The sequence below is a fragment of the Trachurus japonicus genome, chromosome 21, assembly GCF_045865225.1.
Source record: "Trachurus japonicus isolate A0001 chromosome 21, Traja_1.0".
NCBI lineage: Eukaryota > Metazoa > Chordata > Actinopteri > Carangiformes > Carangidae > Trachurus > Trachurus japonicus.
In genome coordinates, this window is record NC_140927.1 from 3429559 (window position 1) to 3443266 (window position 13708).

Below are 13708 nucleotides of genomic sequence, written 5' to 3' on the forward strand. Positions count from 1 at the left end.
TTTGCACAGACATTTATGGCAACCAGATCATTATGCCTGTATGAGGGGATGACATTTATTGGATGGTTTACCAGCTTTGGGACATCATTCCGTAGACAGTCCCATTGGATGAATATGTAATTTTTCATCTCAACTTATCAGCAGGTCAAGTTGGAATGTTAATTTGTCCAACACTTTGGCTATTAATTTACTTACTTAATGACCTTCATATTACTGCAACCTCAGCTGAACATTGCAACTCACTGTGTATGGAGGTTAGCTCAGATGCTACACACACAACAACATTATACACATTATACAAGCACACACATCTACCTTCAGGCCACAGATATGAGTCACTCATATTATGACTTTACCTCGGTGATCCCATTTAAATAATGCTATTTGACACTTGTAAACACATTGTACATGTTTGTTTGCAAACTCTGTGTGAGTTTTTTGAGGACATGACTTCAAACTAAGGTGAACTGAGCAGGTTGGCATTGTCAATGTGAGCACAGTAATGCTCTGGTTTATCATGCAGCCGCTAGCATAGATAGAGAAGTTTAATTCTTTACTACCAAAGGGGAAAATAACAAAGAGTCAGAATCTTTATCAACACAGATGTGCAACATCATTGATGACTGATTAAAAAAACTTTTTATTTAAACATTTTACAAAACATTTCCTGACATGACTTTGAAAATGTGTGATAGACTGACACTGTACATTAGAATTAGTTACAATAAGAATACATAAATAAGTAAATAAATAATAAAATGAATAGATAAATAAAAAGGGGAGAGAAGGAGGGGGAATTAAAATAAGAACTAAATAATAAGAGTAGAATTAAATGAATGAAATAAATCAATTAATAGAATGATTAACTAGATAAATAAAAATAAGTAATAAGACACACATACATCTATCATCCTACACATTCATGCATACGCATACCTTCAAACACATGTACATACTGACTGTACATATATATATAATTAGATTAAGGTAAAGAGGTATATTAATGCATAAAAATAAAATATTAAAACGGGATAAGTAAATATAACACAGACTAGAAAAGAATGTGTAGAAGGTACTGTAAGGTTTTGATGACTGATTCTAATGGTGTGTGTGTTTTTTTTATGTCTGTGCATCCAGATCTACTCCAACAGAGAGCTTGAGGACCAGCTGACCAAGATCAGAGAAGTTCTGTCTGATGACAAACATGACTGGGAGCACCGAGTGGTGGCGGTAAGACTTGAAAACCGTATAAACTGTACAGTCATTCAGCCATGTGCATACATTGCATGTGCAGATATTCAGAGATAACATACAACAGAACACATTCCTCCCTTCTCACTCCTCTTTCCTCTTCCTTTGCAGCTTAAGAAGGTACGTTCACTGATTCTAGCCGGGGCCACTGAGTACGAGGGTTTCCCTCAGCAGCTGCGGCTCCTGGAGGCCTCCCTCAAGCTGTCGGCTAAAGACCTGCGCTCCCAGGTGGTCCGCGAGGCCTGCATCACACTGGGGTAAGATCCAGACCTAAGGAGACTGTACTGTCCTGCCCTGGACCCGACAGTTTGGTAGCACTTTACTGTAGCTTAAAGGTATAATATGTAGGAATTCCCCCCATCTAGCGGTGCGGTTGCATATTGGAACGTATTCTTGATGTTGCATTCACGTGAAATCGGGCAGACGTCAGACAGACAACAGACGCTGCATGTAACAGGATAAACAAACGTCTATGTAAACAAGTGGTCCGCCAGCACGAGGCAAAACAATACAGGCGTGACAATATGTTGTCATGGTGATGCCATATTGTTTTGGTTCGGTGCGTCGCCCACTTATGTATTTGTAATGACTTGTTAGAACTCTTTCTAAGCTACGAGAAAGCTTTCATTTGTATGCGGGTGTGATTCGACTTCAGTGAAATACGTATATGAAAGCAATATTTGATTTTTTGCTTATAAAAAGCCAAATAAGTTACATACTGGGACTTTAACAGCTGATTTGACTGGAGCGCTGTGGTGCAGCTACCATATCAATTCTATAGGAGCCATATTTCATTTTTCTTTAGGTTTGTGAAATTGTAACTCCAAACCGCTAGGGGCTTTTTTTGTTCATTTATGAGAGACTGACACTGGCCTGCAGCGGTCATGTCAGGGTTATTTGAGGTGACTGTCATTTTGCACAAGTGCTGGCAAACAGTTTCTGACTGTGCTCGGTTATAAGTTATAGTTTTTCTGTTTATTTTATATGAATGGAATGATAAACGTGGACATTGGTAAGCAAATAAATAGCTTATATGTGTGTGTGTAAAGGAGGATTTGCATTGTTCTGATTTACATCAAAACAATTAGTACCAATAAACAGTATTGAGATTCTTAATGGGACGACTCTGAATCGATTAAGTAAAAAAAAAAAAAAAGAAATTCACAAGTGCACCTTTAAGTAGACTAGGCCTTCTCTTTTTCTATGTTTGTTCAGACTCCAAGGAAGCTGCTGTACAGTGGAAATGCATTTAAATGATATTTTGTATTTTATTTTATAGAAGTAAAAAGTTATAAAATGTATCTGACTATTTATGCTAATTAATGGAAAAGCCATGTGCGGCAACATAGAAAATTGAGGATGTGATGCATCGGAATGCATCGTATTGAACCGAATCGTAGACCGGTGAATCGTAATCTAATTGAATGGTGCAACCAGTGAAGATGCACACCACTAGTTGCTCCAAACTCTTTAGCAACTTTTCCTTGAATGTGCCTAATTTGTTTGACAAGTCCATTAGACAGGCATCTCTATTTCAGGATTTTCTCATAGTCACCGTGTTAGGTCACTCAAAGTGTGAGAAGTGAAGATGGCAGTAACACAGTTCAGCTTTTTTATACTCAGTTGTCAGAATTTGATTAGAACCACCCAGTGAAGGCATAGATCATTTAAAAACACAACAGGTTAATAGTGAATAACCGTAAATCTGATGAAATGACGGTCATCAGTGTCAGATGGCCACGATGGCTTTAATTGGCTGGAATGATATTGATTATAAAGAATCTGGAACTGATTAGCCTGTGCTAGGAAAGCAGCATGGAGCATGAAGTATTTTCTTTCCACATACTTAAGCTAATGAAAACGAGCCTGATTGGGTTCTCCACCCTAAAACATTCATCATCCAAAATTTAATACAACCCCGATGAGGTGGAACACAGCAGAGGCGCACTGAAAGAGCAGTGTGTTGATGAATGGATGGGATGGGAGCTGTCACCATCACTGCCTACGTCTCAATCCTGTATAGACTCCAGCTGAGGTGGATCACATATTGAATTTTCCCCCATTTTTATTAAAACCGCTGTCAGCTAAAAGGCATCTATTGATTTTTGGGAGTAAATATCTCTTTTTGTTTGTTTCCTTCCTGTTGTTTTTTTTCTCTCTTTTGGAGTTTGAGTGTTCTGACACCTGCTTTTCACTTCAGAATGTGAAACAAACTTTAATATACATTGTATAATAGCATTTTTAGGAGGAACTGTATATTTAAACAGGCCAGAGTTGACTGTGTATGATCAGAAAGAACTGTAACACATCACCATGACCATCTTATGGTTTAAAGGGACATTGTGTAAAACTTCTCCTGTTATCTATTCATGAAAATCGATTATTTGGTTCAAAAGTCTGTTTTTCATTAATCAGTAATCCCCCCATCAACAAACTGAAGTGTTCCTTTCAGCTCTGAATGAGCCGTTCATATCATTCATATCTACATGGAGCGGGTAAGCTCGGTGCTGGCTGCCATGTGGTGTCGCCATGTTTTTACGTTCAGTGGCAGCGTGACGGTAGGAAACCACGGAAACTCAGCGGAGACACCGGAGCTGTCGGCTCAGGTCGAGGTGGCGTCTGTGAAAAGTCGCCGCGGTAACGCAGTGAGGAGGAATGGAGCGTTACACTGATGCTGCATTCACCTGCAGTCGGGCAGACGGCCGTCGGTAACAAACCAGATGTCATTTAAGTCACAGAAGTCCAGAGAAAGCCGGTAAAACGTGTCACTCGTATTGTTTTGCTTCGTGCTGACTGACCGCTTGTTTACATAGAGGCTTGTTTAAGTCGTCCATCTGCCGTCTGCCCAATTTCACGTGAATTCAACATGAAAAATATGATTGAGTTGCTTGCGATATACAACCACAACGCTAGATGGGAGTAATTCCTACACAATGTACCTTTAAAAGTTGTTCTTTAACACCCTCTTCTCTCTTCTCCATCAGACATCTGTCGTCAGTCCTGGGTAACAAGTTTGATCATGGAGCGGAGAGCGTCATGCCCACACTGCTGAACCTTGTGCCCAACAGTGCCAAAATCATGGCCACGTCAGGGATGGCTGCCATCCGCCTCATCCTCAGGGTAGGACCTCCACAGACGGGACGGGTTTCCTGGAAATTAATTTAACAAGAAATAATGAAACTGTTCCTCTGGACTCGTGTAAAAATACAACACATGATGCTTTTGTCTTTCCCATCCAGCACACGCACTACCCACGTCTCATCCCCATCATAACCAGTAACTGCACCTCCAAATCAGTAGCAGTGAGACGGTAATAAGATTTTATTAATGGTTCTAAATTAAAACAGTGCGTAGATGTTAAACATTCATCTGACAGTTACAGTTTTTTTTTTTTTATTGAAATGTTGGTCAATGACGAACTAGACTTGTGATTTTAAGAAACAAATAGGCTTTATGCACAACTCCCTTCCTGAACTTAAACAAACTCCTTAATTTCCTGTCTAACATTATTGGACAAACTGTTTAATCCTGTGTCTGACTCTGACCTCAGTAGTCACAATGGTCAGACACACCTGGATTAATCAGTTTGTCCAATTATGTAAGACAGGAAATAAAGGAGCTTGTTTAAGTTCAGGAAGTAGTGGAGCGCTGCATAAAGCTTATACTACATAGTTTTTATTTCCTGGTCACTCTCTGGAGCTCTAGTAACAACTGGTTGGTGTCACCCAATCAGAAGACAGGTGGCTCTGGACCTCTATTCTGATTGGCTGACTGTTTTTAAGCGATATTATGAAAATAGAATGAAACCAAACCCTTGACAGTGTCTTCCAGTGGGCGGGGCTTAGAGCATGGCTGAGAGTGGTAATTGCTTTGTTGTGACATCACAAAGTTACAGAAGTCCTGGTTTTACAGTTTCTGAATCCAGGCTGTGTGCATTTGTCTGTGGTCCGATTCATCCACAGGGTTAAAGTAGAACCTAGACACAAGAATCTACCTGGATACACATGGGACCTTTAACATAACTTTGTCATGATATTGCAAATGTGATTGATTGTTTATCTTTGTCACCTTTTCAGGCGCTGTTATGAGTTCCTGGACCTCATGTTACAGGAGTGGCACACCAACACACTGGAAAGGTAAGCTGAACAAAAACTACCAAAACACTTGAGAAGTTGTGTCTGTAGTGTGTAGTGTGTAGTGTGTAGTGTGTAGTGTGTAGTGTGTGTCTCCACATGTTTCCCCTCCTCCCTCCTCTGACACCATGGCATTTCAGTTTGCTAACATTTGAGTTAGTTAAGCGTTGGCTGGGTGCGCCGCTGATGAGGCCCATTAAATTGATGAGCGTCGAGAGAGCCGTCACCGTCGAGACCCCACGGAGGCAACTTTCCCCGCTCCTTGTATCCATGGCAACCACGGCACGACACTTTAAAAAGCATGCTGAAAATCCTGTGGGTGGCCACATTCCCTGTGGACCACCAGAGGATTAAACCTGGAAGAGAGAGGAGAAGAATTAGTTCTGTTTTTCTTTTTTTTGATATTTAATGTTACAGAAATTGTCCGTTAGCACGCAGACGTTTTTATTTTGAGCGTCAGTGTCCTCCTCACCATGTTCCCTTACTATCCCAGACACGTGGCCGTTTTGACTGAGACCATCAAGAAGGGGATACACGATGCCGACTCCGAGGCCAGATCCATCGCAAGGAAGTAAGTGTTCACTTTATTTTTTAATGTAATTTTATTTATTTTATCTATTCTTAATTATTTATTTTACTTAACAAAACGTTTATTGTCTTGTTTTAAACATGTCTCCCTTTTTTATCCTTGCATACAACCTGACAGGGAGAACGGCTTCTCGCTCCCATGTTAAACAAATGGTTTCTCATGAAAGTGACGAATAAAACTGAATTGAATTGAATTTTCCTCGTTCCCCTCGCCTGTAGGTGCTATTGGGGTTTCCATGGTCACTACAGCCGGGAGGCAGAGCATCTCTTCCAGGCGTTGGAGTCCACCTATCAGAAGGCCCTGCAGTCTCACCTGAAGAGCTCCGACAGCATCGTGTCTCTGCCCCAGTCTGACCGATCCTCATCGTCTTCCCAAGAGAGTCTTAAGTAAGAGCTCTGCATGACGTCCTCCTACTTTATTCACCCCGTTTCCTCCTCCTCCGTCTCTCCTGTCCTGGTTTATTCCACCTCCTTCCATCCCACTGTTCTGTCCACTGTCCTACTTTTCTCTTTTGCACATCTATTTGCTGTAATTGATTGGAGGAAACCACTAATGCATCCGTCCTATTGACGACTGTGAAAACATTGGTAATTATTATCAGTCGGACAGCAGACGGGTGAGAGCTGGATGACTGGGATCAGTTTATAGATTCCCTATGGGCTGTGTTGGCTAATGACCTCATAGTGCATCCACGAGGACAGCAGCTGTTGTGGTCATCTCTGTGTGTGTCTGTCTGTGTGTGTGTGCTATATTCATTGTATAATTTATGAATACGTTACCTGCCAATAGCTGACAGACCTTACAAAGTCTAAAATGTGATTCCTGTGTTTTTTTAGCCGACCGCTGTCTGTGAAGAGTGTGATTGGAGGGAGCATAACAAGAAGTAAGACACTTTCATTCATCTTTTTTTTTCTATCCCTTTGTGAGTAATAATAAATGAATGAATGAATTTCATTTTTCATTATTCACACTGTACTATGACATTCATTATGGCTTCCTTAGGTAAAAACGACAGAATAGAATACAGGTGCATCTCACTACAGTAGAATATGATGGAGTTCAGCTCTTCTACATGATAGTGGAGCTACCGAACCAGATTGAGGAAACTTTCACAGGTGTTTTTATAGTTAATCAGCTGATTAGAGTGTGACATCATTAGGTTACAATCAATACTTTTTGGGGGGGGGGTTTCATTAAATGTAAGCCATAATCATTACAATTAAACACTTGAATTATTTCAATCTGTGTAATAAATCTATATAATATATCATATCCTATATAAATTAACTGTTCCATGATATTTTGATTTATTGAGATACACCTGTACATAGAATAGAAATTAAAAAAGAAAAGAGCAGTATATTAAAAAATATGCTGAAATAGATTTTTTTTTAAATGAAAAGCCAAATTAATAAGTACCAACCATTTGTGTAAAACAGCACTGACCATTGATGTGTAACAAACATAAAGTTAGTGCTGGAGTAGTGGAGACTACAGAGTGTTACTGTTCCCATGATCATGGCCTTCAATACAAAAAAACTTAAAAACGATGAGACACTCAATCGGACAAAAGACAAATACATCTATGAATGTTACATCCAAATGCTTTTGATATTTATACAAATATTTCATCAGCCAGTCTTCTATCAGCAGTAGAAAACATATATCACACAGTGAATCATGCAGATAGAGGTCAGACTGACTCCATGCTGCTGAGATCAGAGCTCTGTGGGGACCAGACCATCTGCTGCAGGACTCTGAAGCCCAGTCTGCTGGTCTTCAGCTCAAATATGCAGTACTAAAGCTGGGCTGCCACATGACCGGCTACATTAAAAGTGAAGCAGTTTTTAGTTTTAGTTTAGTTTAGCAGCTCACCAATAAATCATCTTTCAAGAACTCTACCACGTTTTTTTTATTTGTTTGTTTTTATCACTGCAGCACTTCTTTCGAATGCTCTCCTAAGTGTAACCTGATCTTATGTAATCTTGACATGACTTATTTAAAAGACTTAAGAAATTCAAATGCTCTTTTGATGTATCTCTGTAAAGCACTTTGATTTAACTTCACAGGACTTGAGTGGACGTGCAAAGTAAAACCTCACTGTAATTCTTCAGGCTCTTGATAAAAATAAACTGCCTCAGTTTTCACTCTTTGCTTTTCCATCTCGGTGCTGCTGCAGGTAAGCTGGTGAGCACCAGGATGTCCTCCACGCCGGGTTCCCTCCAGCGTTCCCGTAGCGACATTGACGTAAATGCCGCCTCCAACGCCAAGTCCCGTCTGTCCACCGTCCCCGCGTCCTCGCCGTTCAGCTCGGCGGCTGCCCTCCCCCCGGGGTCCTACGCCTCATTAGGTAAGCTGTCAGTCATCTGTCTCTGTCTTCTAATAGCAGGCAAACAAATGTCTGTGTAGTTCATCTGTAGAAAGAATTTAAAGTACGAACACACACATTGGTACAATGTTGAGACAGTCAGTGAACTTTTCCTCGTTTTGTCACATTATAACCACAAACTTCAATGTATTTTATTGGGATTTTATGTGATAGACCAACACAAAGTAGAGCGTCATTGCGAAGTGTTCAAGACTTTTTACAAATCAAAGACCAAAACTGAACTTTTTGGCCTACATGCAAAACAGTGTAGTGGAAACCTAACACTGCACATGAACCTGAACACACCATCCCCACGGTGAAACAACATCAGGCTGTGGGGAGGCTTTTCTTCAGCTGTTGATGGGGAGATGGATGGAGCTAAATACAGGACAATCCTGGAGGAAAAGCTGTTAGAGGCAGAAAAAGACTTGAGACCGGGGTGGAAGTTCATCTTCCAGTAGAACAACCACCCTAAACATCCAGCCAGAGCTACAATGGACTGGTTTACATCAGAGCATATCCACGTGTTAGAATGGCCCAGTCAAAGTCCAGACCTCAATCCTATTGAAAATCTGTGGCAAGAGACTTGAAAACTGCTGTTCACAGACGCTCTCCATCCAATCTGACTCAACTGGAGCTTTTTAAGAAAGAAGAATTGACAATAATGTCAGTGTGTAGATGTGCAAAGCTGGTAGAATCATACCATAAAAGACTTGGAGCTGTAACTGCAGTGAAAGGTGGTTCAACGAAGTATTGACTCAGGGGGGCTGAATACATATGCACACCAGACTTTTCAGATTTTTATTTTTTTTTTTAAATATTGAACACCACATCAGTTTCCTTCCACTTCACAATTATGCTCTACTTTGTGTTGGTTTATCACATAAAATCCTGATACAATACATTAAAGGGATAGTTCAACATTTTGGCAAATTTGCCCATTGCCATAATCCCTATAGTTTTAGCAGTAGGTTCCTTACCTTTATTTGTCGGTGCAAGCTATTTTTTGAACGGCGGAGCAGAGCCGCAAGCTGCTCAGAGCTACGCTACGGAGGCTCATGGGATTTCTTGGTTTCCCTCATCAAACTCATCAAATACACAATCCAACAACTCCAAAACGCTCTGGTGGACAAGTTGTGACCTGCACATTCACCACACTATGAGATAATAACAGAACGTTACAAGATGGAGTTGTTTTCGAGACAAATGCAGCTTCCCCCGACGGGAACGCGCATCAGCGGTTTTGCATGAATTTACCGTTCTAAAAATAGCTTGCACCGACAATTAAAGATAACGAATCTACTCCTAAAACTATAGGGATTATGGCAATGGGCCAATTAGCCAAAAATGTTGAACTATCCCTTTAAAGTTTGTGGTTGTAACGTGATAAAATGTGGAAAAGTTCAAGGGGTATGAAAACTTTTGATAGGCGCTGTAGTTGAACAACACTGCCAGCAAATACACTTTGTACCACTTTGACTTCCTTATGAAAAGACAGAATGATCACTTGAACGTTGCCATGTTCTTCCTGTGCGGCTCGTCTCCCGTCATCATGGAGCGTTACAACATTCCTCTTGTACTCACTGGCTTTTATGGACCTGACTGGGATTATTAATGACCACTGAGTTTGTCATTAGACTGTTCTGTCAGCAGGAACTGTTTAAATCCTGCTCTGACACATGTGACGAATCGATGTGATGAGGCTGAGTAAATCCCCCCCTGATACTTTTTAAGGATGTTTTCACTCATATCTAAAGCTAATGGGGGACATTAAAGCCTCCCCTCGCCTACACATAATGAAATTTACTGTCATCTTTTTTCCTGTGCAGAAACTTCTCTCCCTCTCTCCCTGAGTCCCTGTGGCTCGTTAGCAGCCGTTACTAATGACAAAGTCGGACGCAACCCCCTTTGCTTACCCACTCACTCATGCACCTGCTTCAATTGCTACTAATGTCTTCCTCTATACCTCTCCTTCCACTCGCTGCTGCACTGCCTTTCTTAAATCCCCCAAAAGATGGCACTCCTGGTAAAAGTGATGGTAAGACTTGTGTGTCTGTGAATGCAAGAGAGAGAGAGAGAGAGAGAGAGAGAGAACACGTATGAGTGTCTTTTTGACAGGCTACAACCTTACATCTTTTTTATCTCTTCATCTGTGCCCCTTTTCTCCTCTTTACCCCCCCCCTCCCTCCCTCAAAGTGATCGTCAGTTATGTGGAACTCTGCATGGACTGTCTGCATGGACTTTATCGTCTGACTGTAACCCTAACAGCTGTCTCCATCACTTCTGTTACTTGCACAGCGATGATGTGCAGTATCACTGTTTTATACCACATGGCTGCTCTCCACAGTGAAGGTTTCACAAACTAAAACAGGTGTCAAATTGAACTATTGACCCTGACTTTTAACCTCCTTCGAGAATCCTCAGGGTTGCCATATCTAGTCAAAGTACGTTCCCACTCGACAGGTGGGCCACAGTCTGGATCCAAATCCAAATCCAGTCCTGTCCTACATTATCATAAAGCATATCTTATCGATTATTCTGATTTATTACTTTTCTAGCCTTTACGGCACTGCTCATGTGATGCTACCTGGCCAATCAGTGCAACTCAAGGCAGAGATAAACAAACAGGGAGAGACAGAGTGGGAGAAATAAGAAGACAGATATTAAAAATGACGTGTTGTAACTGTAGAGTTGTGTAGATGTGAAATGAGAGGAATCACCACAATTATTAACATTATTATAATCCTAGCTACCCTCCCTGAACACTGTTGGCCCTCCTGTTTTCCTCCTGGGTCTAGGAAGGAAGAAAGGCAGGAAGAACAAAGGGAAAGAAGGAAGGAAGGAAGGACAAAGGGAAAGATGGGAGGAAAGAAGGAAGGGAAAAAGGAAGGAAAGCCAGAAGGAGGGAGGGAACAGATTGGGTCAATTGGGTCAAAAAGGAAGGAAGAAGTAAGGACGAAGGGAAGGAAGGAAGGAAGGAAGGAAGGGAGGGGAAAAGGATTGTGGAAAGAAGGAAGGAAAGAAAGATGGAGGGAGGGAACAGATTCGTTCAAGGAAGGAAGAAGGGAAAAAGGAAGGGAAGATGGAGGGAGGGAACAAATCAGGTCAATTTGATCAAAAGAGGAAGGAAAGAAGGAAGGGAAAAAGGATTGTGGAAAGAAAGAAGGAAGGAAGGAAGAAAGGAAAGATGGATGGAGGGAGGGAACAGACGGGGTCAATCGGGTCAAAAAGGAAGGAAGAAGTAAGGACGAAGGGGAGGAAGGAAGGAAGGAAAGGAGGGAAGGAAGGGAGGGAGGGAGGGCGGGAGGGAAAAAAGATTGTGGAAAGAAGGAAGGGAAAAAGGAAGGAAAGAAAGATGGAGGGAGGGAGGGAACAGATTTGTTCAAGGAAGGAAAGATTGAGGGAGAGAACAAATCAGGTCAATTTGATCAAAAGAGGAAGGAAAGAAGGAAGGAAGGAGGGATGGAGGAAGGGAACAGATTGGGTCAATTTAACCCAGAAGGACAACTATCACACCTCACATAGAACAGAGAGTGTGGAGAAACTCTGTGTTTGAGTGTACACGAAAGCTGAGATATATGAATATCCAATGGGTAGCCTATGTAAAGTATTCAGACCCCCTTCAGTTGTTCACCATTTGTTATGTTGCAGCTTTATGTATAATCAATAAAAGAAAATCCTCATCAATCTACACAAACCCAGGATTTTAGAAATTTTTGCAAATTAATTAAAATAGAACAGAGGAAAACTAATGGTGAAAAACTGAAGGGGGTCTGAATACTTTCTGTACCCACTGTATATGAATGTATCTCAGAGCACACTGATTTTAATGATCTGTTGACATTAGAAATACTCAGAGGCTGGAGTTAAGGATACCTTATGGTCTTTGGGTTGGTCAATCAGATTTGTTCCAGTCTGGTGTGTGGTTATAATGATGAAGTTGTTTGTTCTTATAAACAACTTCTGACCCGCTGCATGTCTAATGAGACTCCTTGTTATGTAGAGTCTCAGTATCATGGACTTAGTTTCCTCTGGTTTTTTGTTGCTGTTATAACGAAACAACAAGTTAGCAATGTTAGCATTTCTCACTTTAGCAAATAAGGCTTAAGGTAGCCTTTTAGCCTGCGGCTAGCTATACCTTTTAGCAGGAAGGCTAAAATGTTGTCCTTTTTTTGGCTAAACTTGTGATAAAATGTTTCTCTCCTCAGTGTAAAAGTCAGTCTCTCAGAATATTTATTTCAGGTTCTTTTTCAAACATAGAAGTCAGGCAGCTACAAAGGAGTTTCAGTGTTGTCTTTCTCCAGACCTGGGTCAACATGTTTGCCAATATTTCTCATTGTTTGTTTTACCACACGGAGACACCTCAGTGGATAATGGCACAAGGACTTCAAAGTCTCTTAACTTGTGTTTCTCATCATAGTTAGCATTAGCATAACTGTGCTAAGAGACAAACCTCCACCCAAATCTTGAAGTTGCACCTTTAAACAAACACTGAGAATTATTCACAAACACTAACGGACCCTGGTTTGTCTGTTTCCCCCCTTTGTGTTTCCAGAGGGGCTCTGTCCCCTTGTCCAGGTCTTCTTCATTCTGTCCCCCCCACCAAGACTTCCTCCTACAGCATCTGTGTCCAGGGTGGGGTTGAAATATTAATGACTCATCCAGATCTATTAAACATGTCCCCTCCCTCCTCCCTCCTCCCCCCTCCCCTCTGCTCCTCCAGGTCGCGTTCGCACCAGGAGACAAAGCTCCGGCAGCGTGGGCGGAGCCAGTACTACCATGGTGGACAGCAGGGGGCGAAGCCGAGCTAAAGTTGTCTCCCAGTCCCAGCGTACGTACTATACACACACCTCCCTCACTCACAAACATCACTGTCAGGTGTCATACAGCTGTGTGTGTGCATACTGCATACCGATCTGTCGCTCTCATGTTTCTGTATGATCTGTCTCTGCATTGGCTGTGAGATCATACTGAACGTCTCGCTGTGTGACTAATGTTTCCACCCTGAAAAAAAACAAACAAAAAAAACTTCCAGTCACTCACATGTCATATGTTTTCTCGCACATGTGCATCATGTGCAGTATGTGTGCTTGTGTATCAGATATACTGGTAACACTTTAGATTAGGGAACACATATTCTCCATTAACTAGGTGCTTATTAATATGCATACAAGTAGCTTACTAGCTCCTTATTAGTAATTATTAAGCACGTATTAACACCTAATTCTACATAGCCTTATTCTACATCTATTACACAATGAATTTTTCCTGATATTAACTCCTAATTATCGCTTATTCATTGTAAATTAATGCATTAATGCTATACTAATTCAGAGTGATTAAGGAAGAATTACTGTTCTTGTGCTA

The 13708-nt window shown here is 41.2% G+C and overlaps 1 protein-coding gene across 50 annotated transcripts in view; it reads left to right on the forward strand.

Annotated features, from left to right (window-relative positions):
* The window catches only part of clasp1a (cytoplasmic linker associated protein 1a), a 132727-nt gene that overhangs the window by 69448 nt on the left and 49571 nt on the right, over positions 1–13708 (forward strand). For 34 of the 50 annotated variants that reach the window (XM_085765174.1, XM_085765175.1, XM_085765181.1 and 31 more), the window contains exons 11-21: positions 1138–1230; positions 1363–1508; positions 4236–4371; positions 4491–4561; positions 5328–5387; positions 5878–5955; positions 6192–6359; positions 6810–6856; positions 8153–8323; positions 10356–10379; positions 13065–13172. In XM_085765174.1, the coding sequence (XP_085621300.1) occupies positions 1138–1230; positions 1363–1508; positions 4236–4371; positions 4491–4561; positions 5328–5387; positions 5878–5955; positions 6192–6359; positions 6810–6856; positions 8153–8323; positions 10356–10379; positions 13065–13172 (1102 nt within the window). The remainder of the gene's footprint in view (positions 1–1137; positions 1231–1362; positions 1509–4235; positions 4372–4490; positions 4562–5327; positions 5388–5877; positions 5956–6191; positions 6360–6809; positions 6857–8152; positions 8324–10355; positions 10380–13064; positions 13173–13708) is intronic. The other 16 variants (XM_085765176.1, XM_085765199.1, XM_085765196.1 and 13 more) reach the window with 1 other exon arrangement.